The 19817-nt window shown below is 43.0% G+C and overlaps 1 protein-coding gene across 1 annotated transcript; it reads right to left on the reverse strand.

Annotated features, from left to right (window-relative positions):
• Positions 1 to 244: 244 nt before the first annotated feature.
• Positions 245 to 19196, reverse strand: LOC109217486. Its single transcript, XM_019381740.1, has 5 exons — positions 19028 to 19196; positions 18773 to 18830; positions 18325 to 18584; positions 17999 to 18123; positions 245 to 493 (listed from the first exon to the last, which is right to left on the reverse strand). Exons 1-5 carry the CDS (start codon positions 19194 to 19196, stop codon positions 245 to 247), a joined length of 861 nt encoding a protein of 286 aa, XP_019237285.1.
• Positions 19197 to 19817: the final 621 nt, after the last annotated feature.

The following is a 19817-nucleotide window of genomic DNA, read 5'->3' on the forward strand; positions in this document are numbered from 1 at the left end:
ATTCTGGACTGTGATCTCAAGAAAAAGAATCACAAATCATGGAGTGATGAGGATGAATCTGACAGTTCTGTGCAGGCTGTCTCCGCATAAGTCGACTAGGTCAGAAGAGTAGTCGACTAGAAATTTAAAAAGGCTACAATTCACCCCCCCCCTCCTCTTGTACTTTCACAATTGGGTTCGCGTTTGCGAACCCAGTGATCGCATTTGCGAAGTGCACCTAGGGAGAGCTTCTTCGCATTTGCAATCATTTTGGTCGCATTTGCGGAGGGTCCACTGTTCGCAATTTCATCGCAATTGCGATGACAGTAGAAATGAGAAGACTTTGCAATTGCGACTGTTTCTTTGCATTTGCGGGGTTCGCATTTACGATCATTTTGGTGGCATTTATGGAGGGTCCACTGTTCATAATTTCATCGCAATTGCGATGACAGTAGAAATGGGAAGACTTCGGAATTGCAACTGTTTCTTCGCAGTCGCGGGGTTTTCTCTCATTCTTCAAATTTTAAAACAAGAAAAACCTAGCGGCCATTTTCCCAAGAGCCCTTCTTCCCCGATCCATTGGTAAGTGATCCTAACCTATTTCCTTTCAATCTTTCATTACATTTTACAAGATTTCAACCTAAAATCTATTATTTTCAAGGTGGAAATTGGGGGTTTGGGTAGAATTAGGGATATTTGTAAAATTGGGACTTAGACCTCAAATTAAGGTCGGATTTCAAAACAAATTGCATAACCGTGCTCGGGGGTGAATCGGTAACCGAGTTTTGGTCCGAATTTCGGGTTTGGACCAAGCGAGCCCGGGAGTTGACTTTTGTTGATTTTTTCAATAATGACCTAAATTAAACCTTTTGCAACCGTGGGTAGTTCCTAAGGCTTATTTTGAATCGTTTGATTGGTAATTTGCTAGATTTTGTTGGTTCGGAGGCTTGTTTGAAAGGCAAAGCTGTGGTTGAGCTTTGAGTTGATCTTTGGAGCGAGGTAAGTATCATGGTTAACCTTGACTTGTGGGATTAGGACTTTTTGCCTATTTGCTACATGTTTAGATGTTGGGTTCAACATATATGTGAGGTGACGAGTACTTACGCGTTGTTGTTGGGTTAAAGCATGCAGGTGGGACTTATTCCTTGTAACTTATTGCTTACTTGATCATGTTATCCATGCTAAGACTAGTTACTTATTAAATTGATCGTTATGGGATTTCTGTGATAATTGAGTATTGTTTCTAAAGTTGAGGTTGGTATTGTGGAACCCTTGTTGACGTAAGGCTTGTTCTTGTTTATTCAATCTCTTTGTTGTTATATGTTCATTGTCATATGGTAAGGGAGAGTGTTAATGCACAAAGGATGATGTCATGCTGTATTTGAGTGTTAATGCACGAAGGGTGATGCCGTGCCGTATTTGAGTATTAATGCACGAAGGGTGATGCCGTTCCATATTGTGAGAGTTAATGCACGAAGGATGATGTCGTACCATATTTTGAGAGTTAATGAACAAAGGGTGATGTCGTGCCATATCTCTTGATTTATGATGAAAGTGAGAGTAAAAGCACGAAGGGTGATGCCATGCCGTGTTATTATTTTATTGTGAGGTTGAGAGTAAAAGCACGAAGGGTGACGCCATGCAGTTTTATTCATTGTGTTTATTCGTTTTACTGGTTAAAGGCATATTGATTGTTCTGGTTATCATTTCCTGTTGTATTTATCGTATCTTGTACCCCTTTCGCATGTCCCCTCCCAGCAGTACATGTTTAGCCCTTATTTGTTGTTATCTTGCATGTATATTATTATCTGCACAGGTTATTTACGTGGGTGTCTTGTCATAGCCTCGTCACTACTTCGTCGAGGTTAGGCTCGACACTTACGGAGTACATGGGGTCGGTTGTTGTCACGGCCCAAATTAGGATCATGACCGGCACTTAGGAGCAACTGCCCCCAAGTAAGCCTCATCGGTATTTTACAGAAAATCGGGCAGAGTTTCCCCTGTTTTTGGACTATCCCAAAAAAATTCCCTGTCTCAAATCAACAACCAAACATCCTAGTACCATACCAAAAAATTGACAACTTGTCAATTAACCAAAACAAGTCTCCACCATAACTAAATCACCAACTAACCACTAGAAATACTAATTTATCTCCAACTTTGATAAATGAGAACGATGCTCAACATAAGACTATAATCACAAAAGAATACTCATGACACTGAAATAATTACTATGGAGCGACTCTAAGAGTTCAAAGAAAAAGATCATAACAATAAATAAAATCTCTGCCCACGCGAACAAGTGCGAGGCTCACCAAGAACTATCAACCTGTGCGCTCTAATTAACAAAATTCTCGCCTGCGTCAACAGCTGTCTCTGTAAAAAAAAAAGTTAATGGGGAATGAGTCGCTAGCTCAGTGAGTAATAACACTTAACCACAACCATTTTTATTGGGGACAAATCAGAAATATGCTAGTATATTAAACAGAAATTACCGTAAAAATGCCCTTTCAGAAATAATAAATAACTTTCAGTCTCATCATGCTTTTCTTGTAGTATAATACAATTAACAGTTCAGTAATAAGCTCAGTAACCACTGTATAATATCAATATTCACATTTGGGAGCTTTCAATGAACGGATCTTGTAATCGGAATAACTGTGGACTTCTTCGCAAGAAGTCAAATATAATGGTAGTCCCTACTCGAGGAAAATCGGTAACGGTATGCTAGTTCTACCTTCCCACTAGCAAGGGCTGTAACAGTAATATGTAATATGTTGCACCAGGTCTAACGAACCCGTCGTTAACTACGGGATCCTTCAATGTCTACTCCTATTTATACTTGTCTTTGTAATCCGTATATACTCGTAGAAAAAGTATTTTAAAATATAGGGCATTTCGGTTCTTATCAAATCATGTAATTTTATTTCGATAACATAAAATTCACGTAACGGTAAAACATATCTGGTGACCACAAGAATATTTAAACAACGATAATCATCTCAAATGACTATTTCTTTATCATATCGAGTAAAAGACTTATCCCACATGCAACTCAAAATAATCGGTAACATATTCATATTAAAAATCATGTGCAGATCATGCAAGTTATGAAAACACAAATTGCGGTAAGATTACTACTCACAGTACTCGTGCCGAAATACCAATTGCTTCACCTCAAGCAACTCGTACAAATTCCTCCAATCAATCTATAATTACATAATATCGATCTCATGCTAATTTTCTTATTTAGGCTAATTCATAGCTATTTTTGAATACCCAATTATCGGGGTTCATGTTTGGGTCTTAATTTGTGGATTTATATTTATCCACATATGAGTAATTACTAATTTATCAACTCCAACCTATTCATATAATTTATTACTCCAAATTTCATAAAGTTCTATTGATTCTTTAGGAAGAAAATTCTCAATTGTGTGAATGAACTAGTGTAATTTCTATTACTCTGTAGAATCTGTCAATCAAGAGAATCGAAATTAAAATCTACCAGAAGAAGAAGTTCAAGTAATACCCGTAAGAGACAATTAGTGCTTAAGATTGCTCAACAGTTATAGTTGTGGCTCCAACGCACTGCACCCACTTCTTCCTCCTTCTTTTCTCTTTTCCTTCTTTCTTTCTTTGCTCGTTTTTTTTTTCGTTGCTGCTGAAGCTTTTGCTTCTTTTCCCTTCCCTAACCCTTGTTTTGTTCTTTTCCCTTTTAGTTCAGATAATGGACTTCGGCCCTTTTGTGCTTGCATCCCTTTTCCTTTTTTTTTCTTTGTTTTGTTTTATTTGTTAGTTCCTTTGTTTGGGATTTTAAATTATTTTCTAAATGTCCAATATGTCCTCACTTAAAATATTGGGGTAATACATCCTCCCCACCTTATAAAATTCGGTCCCCGAATTTAACTCAAGTACGTACCTGTAGACTGAAATAAATGGGGATACTTCGCTTGCTGATCGCTACCTACTCCGCACTACTAAAAAGTAGGAAGAGAGGGTCGCAAATAGCTTTTACCCGATTTGTGGGTCGGGATCGATTTCCACAGGGAGCTAGGAAGGGAGTCGAGTATCTATCTAGAGTGGAGTTGTGTAATTGTTCCAAATATCACTTCCAATCATTTTTGGTATTTTCTTTATATTCTACTATTATCAACTACTAATTATAAATGTAGCTAGATTATGCTAAACGAGAATTGCTACAAGTTGTATCTAATGGTTTAAAAAGGCACTAGGGTAGTGACTTTCACCTAGGTGGCTAATTGACGGGTAATTTCATCTAAGGCATGATCGACATGATTGGGGAGATATGTTATAACTGTTGCTCAATACTACCCACTCTACACCTCTCGGTAGAAAGAGTGGTTTTGCCCAATTGACTCTCTCGAGACCAATTGGGTATGCATAATTGCCCAAGCAACTAGGGTTCAAGTCGGGTAATTACTCTCTCGAGGTTTAACCGTTTAATTGGGACTATCAAATCTCTTGAGTCCATCCCAATTCCTTGTTGAGTCAATTTTGGAGACTTAGGCTCTCTTTCTCAAGAAGAGCCCAAGTCTAGAGCACAAACTAGTATTTGCAACCACTAATTCAAAAACTAAACCATAAAATTGACCTAAATAACGAACACCCATAATCAATCTAACCTTAAATCACAACACCCATCAATTACCCACACTAGGGTTGAGCCACAACCCTAGCTAATGGGTTTAGCTACTCATGCTTGAAGATAAAATCAGAGAAATAGATGAAGAGAAAGACATAATATTAAATTACTGAAGTAAATATAATGATTCAATTGCTAAAACTACGTTAAAGTGCCCAAAATGGCTACAAAATAGTTTCTCACGAGCGCAGCTACTATTCTGTAATATCTGATACCCTAAAAAATGGAAAAATATTCTATTTATACTAAGCTGGAAAAATTGGACAAAAATGCCCCTGCGGGGTCAGTGCAGACCGCACAAAATGGTGTGCGGCCGCACTAGGCTCTTGACTCTGAAAAATCAACTCTCTGAACCCAAGCTCCGCGGACCGCACAGAATGGACTGCGGCCGTGGAGGCCTCTAGCGCGGTCCGCACAAATACGACCGCACAGGCTTGAACCTTGGCACTTGACATCTCTCTGAAGTTTGCTTCCGCGGACCGCATAAAATGGTGGTGCGGCCGCGGTGTCTTCAGTACGGGCCGCACAATATTTATTGCGTCCGCACTGCTTTGATGCCCTAAAAAGCCAATCTCTGAATCTCCCTAGTGCGGACCGCACAGAATGGACTGCGGCCACACTAGGCTAGTTTGTCCTGAGTTCTCTTTGTCTTTGATACTTGTGCAGGTTTCACTCCTTTTGAGTCGATTTTGACATCTCGTCACTTTGTTGATCAAACCTACAATCAAGCATAACTTATGAGCCTTTTGGGTTTATTTTGTAAGAATTTTATAATCAAAGCGTAAGCAAAAAGGAGCATGAAACACGTCAAAATTCCTAGTTATCAACTCCCCCAAACTTAAGCTTTTTCTTGTCCTCAAGCAAACAAAATAAGACCCACCCCTTGAGGGAAAATCCAAGAATTTTCAGCTATCCTAAAGTAACCTCAACTAGCCTCAATTGGGACTAACAATTGCCCTCAATACAAATGAATCATTCACAACATTTAACCTTTGAAAAATCATGGATCAAGTGCGACACAAGAGCATCAAGAGTTGACTCAACACATCAAAGAACTCTTTCAATTACTTTGGTCATTGTGGAACCCAAACTCACACATCCTCAACTCTCCCTAAGCAAACCTCACCTTTAGAATAGTGGCACACAAAACGAGGTTAACGGGAATTCACTCATCTCTCTCAAGGAAAGGTCACAAGTCCGGCTCTAGGTACCATATGCTTGCCCCTTATGTAAGTATCCACTAATGTAAGCTTCATTCAACTCAAGATCATATAGGGCTTTTGTGGAGTTATTGTGAAGGCTTCTAGTTTAGGGTAGGTCATGTTTTTGTTCAAGTGGGTTCCATCTTCCCTTAAGCACTTCTTTTGATTTATTTGGCACAATTCACTTGACTCTTTGAGTCATTTCACTTCTTTCTAAGGGGTTAGAGAGACACATTGTCACTCTTTCTCATGCATTTCAAATCTTTCTCCTTTTTCAACTTTCCATATCTTTCTTTCTTTTTCATTGCTTTTCTTGAATCCCTTTTCATTCTTTTTCACATTGAACTTTCTTTTTGTCTTTTTGCTTTTCTTTCTTTTTCATTGCCTTTCCTTTTCTTCACTTTTGTGCCTTTTTACCACTTTTTGCACTCCTCGTCTCTCCCCCCAAACTTATACTTTTGCCATATGCTAAAGGAAAGATTTGGGTGCCAAGAGAGGGTATCTTTTAGAATGGGTATAGGCTTGTATCATGGTTCTTGAAAGAAAAAGGTCTAAGGCTCAAAAGGGTTAACTAGGGATCTTATCATTGGTAGGCTATGGAATTGTTCAATCTATCATTTGGATCAAGGAGAGCCTATAATCACGCCTCAAGTCAAAATTCACTTAAGATTTCGCCTCAACAAACATTCAAGGCAAGTTCTAGACCAATGGCTCTTGGACTCGCAATTCAATTACACACCACACAAGCTAGGGGATTGCTAAAGACATAGATTCGGGGGCCCACAACGACCTTAGATACGATTTGAGCACACAATGGTCCCGAAAAACCACTTGATGATTATCGGTCAACACAAGAGTCTCAAGGTCACGTCTTTCACCATCCTAAACACAATAATTTATTTTTGACCATAAGATCAAAGGCAAATGTGTTAGGCCCAAGTGAAGCTTTGCTTGAGGTACCTTTAACTACAAACTACTAAAAACAAAAAGAAAAACGGATTCAAACCCTTAAGAAGGTTGTCACGCCATCTATCATTGGGAAGAGCCACCCGGTTCACACAACACTCCACCTTTGGAAAGAAACGTGGCATTAAGAAAACCAAAGGCTTATTGCAAATTTCAAAAACAAGAAGCTACGAATCACAAATAAGAAGCTAAAAACGAAAATTTTTTGCGGAAAATAGAATAAATATATACAAGAGGGGATTTGAATATACAATAGACGGGATGAATATATACAATGAAATGTAACTTTATATACAGACCAAAGGAAAGATAAAAAGTGCGATAAAAGTAACTAAATATAAAATTATATACATACCAAATGAAAATCAAGAAAGCATAAAATGGTATCAATATATACAGTCATCCAAAAATGAAGGGTGCACCCCCTCGAATAAAAGCTGGCATTGTCCCCAATGCCAACTAGTCCAAATAAGCACCAAAAAGATAGAAAAAAGGATATAGAGGGCTCCCTAAGTCGTGTCTGTCTGCATAGGATCATGGGTGGTCCCTGGGTCCTCTGTGTGCTCGGGGACCTCAGACTGGTCCCCGGTGGTCTGCTCCCTCAGCTACTGGAACCTGGGCCTGGACCTCAACAGGCTGTGGAACTGGTACATCCTGTGGCTGACTGGAGGAGGTCCCCGGTGGGTCTGCCAACTGGATGATAGCATCATCTGCTCTAGGGATCATCCTCCTCCTCTTCGGAGGCCTCTGGGTCTGCTCCGGCTGTGGATGAGCTGCTGGGACTGGATCAGCAAGCAACAGGTCCAGAGGCAGCTGGTCTGCCTTCAGTCTATCAACATCTGCCCGCAGCTCCTTCACGGACTCCTTGGAGGCCCGTGTCTTCCGAAGCTTCCTACGCTCCTTAGCAAGCTCCTTGAGAGCCTTGCTATGTGAATCCACTGCCTTTATGAGCGCAGCCTGAGTGCCGAGGATCTTCTTCTGGTTCTCAAGTATCTCTTTGAGCGCATCCTCGATCGACTGGGGTACCTGTGGGGCTGAGGGAGCTGACTGAGCTGCTACAGTAGCAGTCAATATGGACCACTTAGATGAGGCAATCTGCATCCATTTGTTTATACTTATAGGGCCTGGCTCAGCCGGTGGGCAGTGATGGGATGGGCCCGACTAGATGGGATCTTCGGGCCTGCTGATGTGGAAGGGCCAGGAGGAATGGCTACAGAAGTGGAAGGTCCAGGAGGCATATCAGCAGAAATGGAAGTAGGCTCAGCAGGAACCTCTACCACAACTGGCTCTTCAGACTGGCCAGTTGGGGCAGAAGTAGGGGCTTTGTAGTTCTTGTCCTTGGGGTTGTCATTCCCCTTCAAGCTATACCAGGAGAACGGGGCTGTCGCCTTGACCTTGACGCCGTAGGGCTTCTTGTCCACCTCCAAGTCCCGAAATTACATAGTGAGGGTGCTCAGGAAAGGGTAGTTCCGGCCATGCTCCACTCCCACTAACGAGATAATGCGGGACATCACATTCCCCACATTTATGGGGTATCCCGCCATAATCGAAGCAACCAAAACAGCCCGGTGGAGAGGAAGGGTCTGGTCATGTGTAGTAGGATCCAACCGGCTGCAAACAAATGTCTCCCAACCCCTCGCATCAAAGTTCAGGGTCCTCCTCAATATCTTGACCCCAGCAGTCAACCAATCAGGAACGGTACCTGGGATTGCCAGGTACTGAGCTAACCATGGACGGACCTCCTCGCCCATCTCCAACTTCGCCATATACAAAGCTTCATCCTCCTCATTGAAACCCAAGTATTCGTTGAGGTATTTCCCATCAAACAACACTGTCTTGTTGCGCACCTTGGTCACTTTGGAGCCCTTTTTGATGCGGGCTACATTGCAATAGAACTCTTTGACCATGTGTTCGTTGGCGTCCACACAGTCATCTAAAAAGTACTCTCAACCCACTCTAGTTCTGAACTATCTCTGCACGTCAGGGTTGTGGGTAATAGATCTCTGTCAATGAAACTCCGCTCCGGTATCAACTTTCTCACTGGCCACCACTCCCTAAATTTGTGGTACGCTACCTCACTCACGAACCTATCTCGCCAAACCCCCGGCTTTCTAGTTCGGGCAATGCCTCCCACCTGAGGCTCACCACCCTCAGCTATCTCCTCATCCCCTTGTACTTCCTCCTCACCTCAGTCTGCACCCTCCCGGATAATGAAGCTGTGGGAGAGGTGGAGTAATCACCACTGCCTGCTGCTGAGCCCTCAGATGACTCGGTGGGAATATGCTCTGGTGCTTGGGCAGTGGGTGATTGTGGAGGGGTATCTCTTAGCCTGAATCTCTCCGGCCAGTCTTCAACATATTCTGGCACGGAGTCTGAAGAAATGTCCCTTGACGGTTGGTACTCACTCCCCGAGGAATGGGAAGCAGCTCTGTCTGCAGCTTTTATTAGCTTCCTGGTCATTTTTATGTTTCCCTGAGCTTGGGGAGTGAGTTTTACCATCTTCTTCTTCCCTCCCCGGGAGGGTTCTCCTTTTCCCGGTTGCTTTGAGCCTTTTCCTTGTTGTCTCACCATTGTCTGCAAACACAATTCAAATAACTTGTTAGTATCGATGGGTTCACATAAAGCAGTGTTGCAGACAAATGAAAATGTTGCAGGAGTTGCCTAGTGCGGACCGCACAAAATGGTAGTGCAGCCGCACTGAGGCCACCGCGGACCGCACAAGAATGACCGCGGGCTGCACAGGTATAGGGTTCTAAAAACAAGGCCTCTGAATCTCACCAGTGCGGACCGCACAAAACCAACCGCGGCCGCACTGGGCCAGTGCGGACCGCACAAAATGCAGTGCGGCCGCACTGGGCAAAGGTCACCTGGACACAAGATAGCACCGCGGACCGCACAGAAACGACCGCAGTCCGCGCTACGTGCCCAGACGTGGCACTGAGTTAGGGTTCATAAGATTTTGTTCGTAAGTTCAAACTTTCACCTAATTAGGGTCCCTACTCAATTACCCAGTCCATTATACTCACCAAGTCCACAAAAATTATCATTTAAACTAACCTAATCTAACAATCAGAGAAATACGGGGAGAAGAAGAACTAAAAGTTAAGGAATATGAAAATAAAATGAAATTACACAACTAAACAAAGAAGAATTGAGTGAAATGTTACCAGATATTGAGATGTAGTGCAACTAATCAATGTCAAGCAAGAGTTACGATGAAGATGCTAAAGATGAACAGTAAAAAGGATCTCTGAAAGTGAAGTGTTCGAAAAGGGTAAAAGGAGGCCCTTGGGGTCTATTTATAGAGAAACCCCTAGGGCCCATTATCAAATACCAGTACGGCCGCACAAAATGAACCGCGGTCCGCACTGGTCACTTTTGTTCAATTCTAACTCAGTAACCCACCGCGGTCCGCACAAAATGGACCGCAACCGCGGTGGTCCACCGCGGACTGCATCAAATCAATCGCGGCCGCGGTGGCAAACTTCAGAGAGCAATTTTTGTCACCCTTTACCAGTGCGGACCGCACAAAGTGTAATGCGGCCGCACTGGAAACTTCATAGACTGTGCAATTTTTTTATTTTTTTATTTTTAGTTATATCCTGCACTGCATCAACTCAATCCTGCAACATCTCACAACCAGTTAGCCCAAAAATCAATCCTATACTACAAAAAAAAAATCAAAGAAAACAAAAAGAAAAACACATGGGTTGCCTCCCAAGAAGCGCCTGATTTAACATCGCGGCACGACGCGGGATACCATCACATCATTTGTAATGAACAACAACCACCACATGGCTATCATCAAACTTCCCAAGATAATGCTTGACCCGGTGCCCATTCACTCTAAAAACTTCACCACTTTTGTTCTTAGAATCTAGAGCACCAAAAGGGGTCGCACACACTACTTCAAATGGTCCACTCCACTTTGATTTCAGCTTTCCCGGAAACAACCTTAGACGAGAGTTGAATAAGAGCACCAAATCACCAACTTTGAACTCCTTTCCACGAGAATATTTATCATGAAGGTACCTCATCTTGTCCTTATACAAGGACGAAGTAGAGTATGCATGGAACCGGAATTCATCAAGTTCATTGAGTTGTTCAACACGAAGATTGGCCGCAACATCCCACTCAAGATTAAGCTTCCTCAAGGCCCGCATGGACTTATGCTCCAACTCCACTGGTAGATGACATGCTTTCCCAAACACCAACCGGTACGGTGACATACCAATTGGGTCTTGTAAGCGGTCCGGTAAGCCCATAGAGCATCATCTAACTTTTTAGACCAATCGGTCCTATTGGCATTGACAGTTTTGGACAAAATGCTCTTGATCTCCCTGTTAGACACTTCAACCTGGCCACTTGCTTGAGGATGATAAGGCGTAGAGACTTTGCGATCCTCCATCACTAATGATTGCCCGGGGTGTACCAAACCTTGTGAAAATGCTCTTCTTTAGAAATGCCACCACACTCCTAGCTTCATTGTTGGGCAAGGCCACGGCCTCAACCCATTTTGACACATAATCAACCGCTACAAGAATGTAAGTGTTCCCACACGAGCTAACAAAAGGGCCCATAAAATCGATACCCCATACATCAAAGATATCAACTTCAAGAATTGTGTTCAGAGGCATCTCATCTTTCTTGGAAATCCCGCCCGCTCGTTGACATTGATCACATATTTTTACTAGATCACTTGCATCTTTGAACAAGGTTGGCCAATAAAAACTACAACTCAGAACTTTCGAAGCCGTCCTCACCCCTCCATGATGGCCACCATAGGGGGAGGAATGACAAGCCTCCAAAATACTCAATTGCTCTCCCTCTGGGACACACCTTCGAATCACCCCATCCGTGCAAATCTTGAACAAGTATGGCTCATCCCAATAGAAATCCAGACTATCCCGTTTGAGCTTCTTCCTTTGGTTAGAAGAGAGCTCACACGGGATGATGCCAGTCACAAGGAAATTAGCAATGTCCGCAAACCATGGCATATCACACATCGACACAGAAAGTAGTTGCTCATCGGGGAATGTATCATTGATCTCTAGGCCATCACACGGCCTTCCTTCCTCCTCCAAGCGGGACAAATGATCCGCAACTTGGTTCTCACTACCTTTCCGGTCCACTATTTCCAAATCAAACTCTTGAAGAAGTAACACCCATCTCATCAACCTTGCCTTGGAATCTTCTTGGTCATCAATACCTAAGGGCGGCATGGTCGGTGTGCACTATGAATTTGGCTCCCATAAGATATGGCCGAAATTTTTCCATGGCGAACACAATAGCCAGCAATTCCTTCTCCGTCACCGTGTAGTTCCTTTGAGCTTCATTCATTTTCTTGCTCGCATAGTACACCGGATGAAACATTTTGTTCACATGTTGACCCAACACCGCTCCAACCGCAACATCGCTAGTATCACACATGAGCTCAAAGGGCAAGCTCCAATTAGGTGCGGTAATAATAGGAGTAGTGGTCAACTTACGCTTGAGAAGTTCGAAGGCCTCCATGCATTTCTCATCAAACACAAACTTAGCATCTTTCTCTAGCAACTTGCAAAGAGGATTCACTACCTTCGAAAAATCCTTGATAAACCGTTGGTAGAACCCCGCATGCCCAAGAAAACTTCTCACCCCTTTGACAAAAGTGGGGGAGGAAGCCTTGAAATCACCTCAATCTTGGCTTTGTCTACTTCAATCCCATGCTTATAAATTTTGTGACCCAACACTATGCCCTCTTCAACCATGAAGTAACATTTTTCCCAATTAAGAACGAGATTTGTGTCTTCACATCGGGCCAAGACTCTATCCAAATTTCCCAAACACTCTTCAAATGAATCACCAACCACACTAAAATCATCCATAAAGACCTCCAAAATATCTTCCACCATGTCGGTGAAAATAGCCATCATGCATCGTTGGAAGGTCGCCGGAGCATTGCACAACCCGAATGGCATCCAGGAGAAAGCAAATGTACCATATGGGAAGGTGAATGTGGTCTTCTCTTAGTCCTCCGGAGCAAATAAGATTTGATTATAACCCGAATATCCATCCAAGAAGCAATAAAAGGCTCGCCCCGTAAGGCGATCAAGCATTTGGTCGAGGAATGGCAACGGGAAATGATCCTTGCGGGTCACTTTATTTAGCTACCGGTAGTCCATGCAAACTCTCCACCTGGTAATTGTTCTGAGTGGGAATAAGTTCATTGTTGTCATTTGTCACCACAGTCATCCCACCTTTCTTCGGCACACATTGCACCAGAGAAGTCCATGAGCTATCGGAGATTGGATACACCACACCTGCATCTAGCCACTTGATCACTTCTTTCTTCACCACCTCTTGCATTGCCTCATTGAGCCTCCTTTGATATTCCAAGGAGGGCTATCCTCCAAAGTAATCTTGTGCATGCAAAATGCGGGGCTTATTCCCCGAATATCGGCAAGAGTCCATCCAATTGCCCTTTTTCTCTTTTGAAGCACCTCCAAAGTGGCCTCAACTTGCATGTTAGTAAGGCAAGAAGAAAGAATAACTGGTAAAGTTGAATTAGAGCCCAAGAATTCATACCTGAGGTGTGGAGGAAGTGGCTTCAACTCCAACACTGGTGGCTCCTCAATTGATGGTTTGGTTGGTGGAGTTTTTCGATTTTCAAGATCCAAGGACAATTTTCTGGGCTCATAGGAATAAGAGCCCATCCCATATAATGCATTGACACACTCCACTCTTCTTGCATCATCATTGACATCAAGATTTAATAGCACGCCTCAAGGGGATCCTCCACATTAATCATAGAACTTGTGTCATCCACGATCATAGCTGTGACAATGTCCACAAATGAGCAACCTCGGTGCTATTGGGTTGCTTCATGGATTTGCAAACATGGAAAACGACCTTCTCATCCCCCACTCGGAAAGTTAGTTCACCCGCTTCAACATCAACCAATGCCTTCCCCGTTGCAAGGAAAGGCCTCCCTAATATGACCGGGACCTCATAGTCGACCTCACAATCCAAAATCACAAAGTACGCTGGCAGGATAAATTTGTCCACCCGGACAAGCACATCATCAACTATGCCCAAAGGTCGCTTCATTGATCTATCTGCCATCTGTAATCTCATGGAAGTTGGCCTTGGTGGCCCAATACCCAGAGTCTTGAAAACTGAGAAGGGCATTAAATTGATGCTTGCCCCATGATCACATAAAGCTTTGGTAAAGTTTGCACTACCAATAGTGCAGGGGATAGTGAAAGCACCGGGATCCTCTAATTTCGGGGCCATTGAATGTACTATGGCACTAACTTGGTGGGTCATCTTGATAGTTTCACAGTCCATTGATCTTTTCTTTGTAACAAAATCTTTCATGAATTTAGCATAACCAGGCATTTGCTCCAAAGCCTCCACCAAAGGCACGTTGATGGATAAGCTCTTCATCATGTCAATGAACTTTTTGAATTGATTCTCACTTTTCTGCTTGGCTAGCCTCTGAGGATAGGGCGGAGGTGGTCTAGGCAAAGATGCCTTGGCTTTGGGCACCACCGGCTCGGGCATGTCAATCACGTATTCCCTAGACGGGTTCACGGCATCTTGAGTTTCCACCTCGGCCTCATCAATGTCAATCCTCACATCATTGTTCACCTCATTCTCAACCACATCGTCAACTATCACAGGTACATCATTTTCCCGTAACTCAACATCATCATCCACAACTTGCTTATCTTTCGAGGCATGCACATCACTGCCTCTCCCACTTCTTGTTGTAACCGCCATCACATGATTGTTCCCACCTTTAGGGTTTACACCGTTATCACTTGGTACAGCACCCCTTAGGGCAAGCATTCAACGATTGAGAGATTTTGGGCCCTAAATTTGCACCTCTAAGTTCCGGATAGAGGTATTGTGGGAAGCCAATTGAGCATCGGAATCTTGGTTCTTCTTCATCATTTGTTCGAACATCATTTCTATTCTTCCCATATCATTACCCGAAGAACTAGATCCTTGAGATTGAAACGGAGGTGGATTGTTCGGTTGTTGGTACATCGGGGGCCTTTGAAAGCCTTGCCCCCGATTGCCTTGGTTTCCATTGTTGTTCCACCCGTCTTGACCATTGTTGTTCCAATTGTTGTTATTACCATTCCAATGCCCTTGGTTGCCTTGATTGTTGTTCCCCCAATTACCGCCTTGGTTGTTGTTGTTCCAATTACCACCACCTTGTTGTTGATTGCCCCAATTTCCTTGGGGTCGCCATTGTTGGTTTGAAGAGTTGCCTCTATTGCCTTGATAGTTGTTAACATATTGTACCTCTTCATTTTGCTCATCATAGCCATCATTTTGAAACCCATCACAATCATCACCAAATTGCTCAGAATTCCCTTGGTTTTATTGCCTTCTTTGCCTTCTCGTGTTAGTAAGCAGATTAACACTTTCCATAGCATTCACTTGGCGAGGGTTTTGGACTTGTTGCAACTGTGCCTTAGCCAATTGGTTCATAGTAGTTGTCAACTCCGCTATAGCTTGTCCATGGTCATGTAACTCCTTATGCAAATGAATAACCGTAGGGTCACCTTGGGGAACATTGGCTCTACTTTGCCATGCGGAGGATGTATCCGCCATCTCATCAAGAATCTCGCAAGCTTCGTCATAAGGCAACTTCATGAAATTACCCCCGGCCAATTGATTGACTATGCATTGATTTGTAGTATTGATGCCCCGATAGAAGGTTTGTTGAATCATCGCCTCGGTCATATCGTTGTTTGGGCATTCTTTCACCATTGTTCTAAACCGCTCCCAAATCTCATGCAAAGGTTCCGTGGGTTCTTGCTTGAAAGCCAATATCTCATCTCGAAGTGCCGCCATATGCCCGGGTGAAAATAATTTAGCAATAAACTTATCCGCCAACTCATCCCAAGTTGTGATGGAATGGTTGGGGAGTCTCTCTAGCCAATCCAATGCCTTTCCCCGAAGTGAGAACGGGAAAAGTCTCAACCTAAGAGCATCTTCGGACACATTCGTCTGCTTGCTACCCCAACATGTATCCACGAACCCTTTTAGATGTTTGTAGGCATTTTGATCCGCAGCGCCCGTGAAATACCCACGCTGCTCAAGTAAGGTCAACATCACATTAGTTATCTGAAAATTGCCCGCCCGGATTCTGGGTGGGACAATAGCACTTGCATATCCTTGGTTTGGTAATACTCTGGGAGCCACTCTTGGAGGTTGCGGAGGAGGGTCTGGAACATTATCATTAGCATTGGCCTGGCGGCCTCGTCGTGGTCCGGGAGGTACAAGAGGCACCTCATCCTCTCCAATTTCATCTACCTCCTCCCCCGCAAGAACATTTCCAAGAGGGTCATTAGCATTTAAAGCCATTTGGTACCTGTAGTAATCACACACACAAATTAGTAACAAAGAAGGAAAGAAGAACAACACACAAAACTAACTAAATAGATAGCCAAAACCGTTAGCTCCCCGGCAACGGCGCCAAAAAGTGATCGCTGCCAACTCCGCACCACTAAAAAGTAGCAAGAGAGGGTCGCAATAGCTTTTACCCGATTTGTGGGTCGGGATCGAATCCACAGAGAGCTAGGATTGGAGTCGAGTATCTATTTAGCTTGGATTGTGTATGTTCTTAATTTGTCTTCTATTCATTTTTGGGTTTTCTTTATATTCTACTATTATCAACTACTAATTATAATTGCAGCTAGATTATGCTAAGAGAATTGGTACAAGTTGTATCTAATGGTTTAAAAGGCACTAGGGTAGTGACTTTTACCTAGGTGCTAATTGACGGGTAATTGCATCTAAGGCACGATCGACATGATTGGGGAGATATGTTATAACCGTTTCTCAATACTACCCACTCTACACCTCTCGGTAGAAAGAGTGGTTTTGCCCAATTGACTCTCTCGAGACCAATTGGGTATGCATGTTTGCCCGAGCAACTAGGGTTCAAGTCGGGTAATTACTCTCTCAAGGTTTAACCCTTTAATTGGGACTATCAAATCTCTTGAGTCCATCCCAATTCCTTGTTGGGTCAATTTTGGAGACTTAGGCTCTCTTTCTCAAGAAGAGCCCAAGTCTACTAAGCACAAACTAGTGTTTGCAACCACTAATTCATAAACTAAACCATAAAATTGACCCAAATAACAAACACTCATAATCAATCTAACCTTAAATCACAATACCCATCAATTACCCACACTAGGGAAAGTTGTTGCGCTAACTCGCTAGCGCTAGCGCACTACGGCTTTTCAGCCTCCTGCAGGTCCCTTCATTCCCTCCGCCTGTTGAGCCACAACCCTAGCTAATGGGTTTAGCTACTCATGCTTGAAGATAAAATCAGAGAAATAAATGAAGAGAAAGACATAATATTAAATTACTGAAGTAAATATAATGATTCAATTGCTAAAACTACGTTAAAGTGCCCAAAATGGCTTCTCACGAGCGCAGCTACTGTTCTATAATATCTGATACCCTAAAAATGGAAAAATATTCTATTTATTCTAAGCTAGAAAAGTTAGACAAAAATACCCCTGCAGGGTCAGTGCGGACCGCACAAAATGGTGTGCGGCCGCACTTGGCTCTTGACTCTGAAAAATCAACTCTCTGAACCCAGGCTCTGCGAACCGCACAGAATGGACTGCGGCCGCGGAGGCCTCTAGCGCGGTCCGCACAAACACGACCGCGGACCGCACAGGCTTGAACCTTGGCACTTGACATCTCTCTGAAGTTTGCTTCCGCGGACCGCATAAAATGGTGGTGCAGACGCGGTGTCTTCAGTGCGGGCCGCACAATATCTATTGCGGCCGCACTGCTTTGATGCCCTAAAAATCTAGTCTCTGAATCTCCCTAGTGCGAACCGCACAGAATGGATTGCGGCCGCACTAGGCTAGTTTGTCCTGAGTTCTCTTTGTCTTTGATACTTGTGCAGGTTTCACTCCTTTTGAGCCGATCTTTGACATCTCGTCACTTTGTTGATCAAACCTGAAATCAAGCACAACTTATGAGCCTTTTGGATTTATTTTGTAAGAATTTTATAATCAAAGCGTAAGCAAAAAGGAGCATGAAACACGTCAAAATCCCTAGTTATCACTTGCATATCTTTTTCTACTTCCCAAGTAGCTTCTTCAATGGTATAATTTCTCCATAAAACTTTAACGAACATAATATCTTTTGACCGTAGCTTTCTTACTTGTCTATCAATAATAGCCATTGATTCCTCCTCGTAAGACAACTTCTCATCAAGCGGTATAGCAGGTGCTTCAAGCACCTGAGATGAGTCTGACATACATTTCCTTAGCATTGAGACATGAAACACTGGATGGATAAAGGTCAACTCAGGAGGAAGTGCCAAACGATAAGCCAGTATCTCATATTGTCCTATAAACCTGGGGCTCAACGTGCCTCTTTTCCCAAACCGCATCACACCTTTCATATGGGAGACTCGTAGGAACACTTTATCCCCAATTGCGAACACTAAATCTCTTCTTCTCTTATCAGCATAAGACTTTTATTTACTTTGAGCTGTAAGCAATCTCTGTCTGATCAACTGGACCTTGTCCATAGCTTCTTGTACTAAGTCGAGTCCCAGTAAGTTAGTCTCACCAGCTTCAAACCATCCCATAGGAGAACGGCATCTTCTACCATATAGTGCTTCGTACGGTGCCATTTGAATACTGGATTGGAAGCTATTATTGTAAGCAAATTCAGCTAAAGGTAGGTAAGTGTCCCAACTACCTCCAAACTCAAGAATGCAAGCTCTCAACATATCCTCAGATCTGTATAGTACGTTCAGACTGCCCCGTCTGTCTATGGATGAAATGAAGTACTAAGATCTACTCGTGTACCCAATGCTTCTTGAAAAGATTTCCAAAAGTGTGAGGTAAATTGTGATCCTCTATCAGAGATGATGGATATTGGAACTCCGTGAAGTTGGACAATTTCATTTATAAATATCTGTGCATACCTCACTCCGCCATATGTAGTCTTTACTAGCAAAAAGTGTGTTGATTTCGTCAGTCGATCTACAATTACCCATACAGAGTCATAACCTCTAAGAGTTCGTGGTAGACCGGTGACAAAATCCATAGTAATTCTTTCCCATAATTCCACTCTGGAATCTCAATTTGTTGTAGTAGTCCTGCGGGTCGCTGATGCTCAGCCTTGACCTGCTGACAAGTCAAACAACTAGAAACAAAGTTAGCAACATGTTTCTTCATACCTTCCCACCAATAAAATTGCTTCAGGTCATGGTACATTTTTGTGGGTCCAGGATGTATAGTGTATTTAGAGTTGTGGGCTTCTTCAAGAATAGCATGTCTCAACCCATCTACGTCTGCTACATATAGCCTGTCACCCATTCGAAGAACACCATCACTTTCAACAATCATATCCTTGCTTTTACCAGCTAAGGCCTCATCTCTGTATTTGCATAATTGTCATCCTCATATTGGGTGGCCTTAATGCGCTCAACTAATGAAGACTTGGCCTGAGCACAAGCTAATAATGCCTCTGAATTTCCGACACTAAATCCGATACATGTATCTTCTAGTCTTTGAATATCTTTGGCCAAATGTCTCTTTGCAGGAGCTATGTGTGCCAGACTCCCCATAGATTTTCTGCTCAATGCATCAGTCACCACATTGGCTTTTCCAGGATGATACAAAATAGAACAATCATAGTCTTTGATTAGTTCCATCCAACGACGCTGCCGAAGATTCAGATCTCTCTGCTGAAAGATATATTTCAGACTTTTATGGTCAGTATAAATCTCACAAGTTTCACCATATAGGTAATGCCTCCAAATTTTTAGAACAAATACCACTGCAGCCATCTCCAGATCATGTGTAGGATAGTTTTGCTCGTGCCTTTTCAATTGTCTCGAAGCATAAGCTATAACATGACCATTTTGCATGAGAACACATCCTAATACCACCCTCGAGGCGTCACAGAATACTGTAAATACTCCTGAACCTGATGGTAAGGCTAATATTGGTGCAGTTGTCAAACAT

Source organism: Nicotiana attenuata, unplaced genomic scaffold (genome assembly GCF_001879085.1).
Source record: "Nicotiana attenuata strain UT unplaced genomic scaffold, NIATTr2, whole genome shotgun sequence".
Classification (NCBI taxonomy): domain Eukaryota; kingdom Viridiplantae; phylum Streptophyta; class Magnoliopsida; order Solanales; family Solanaceae; genus Nicotiana; species Nicotiana attenuata.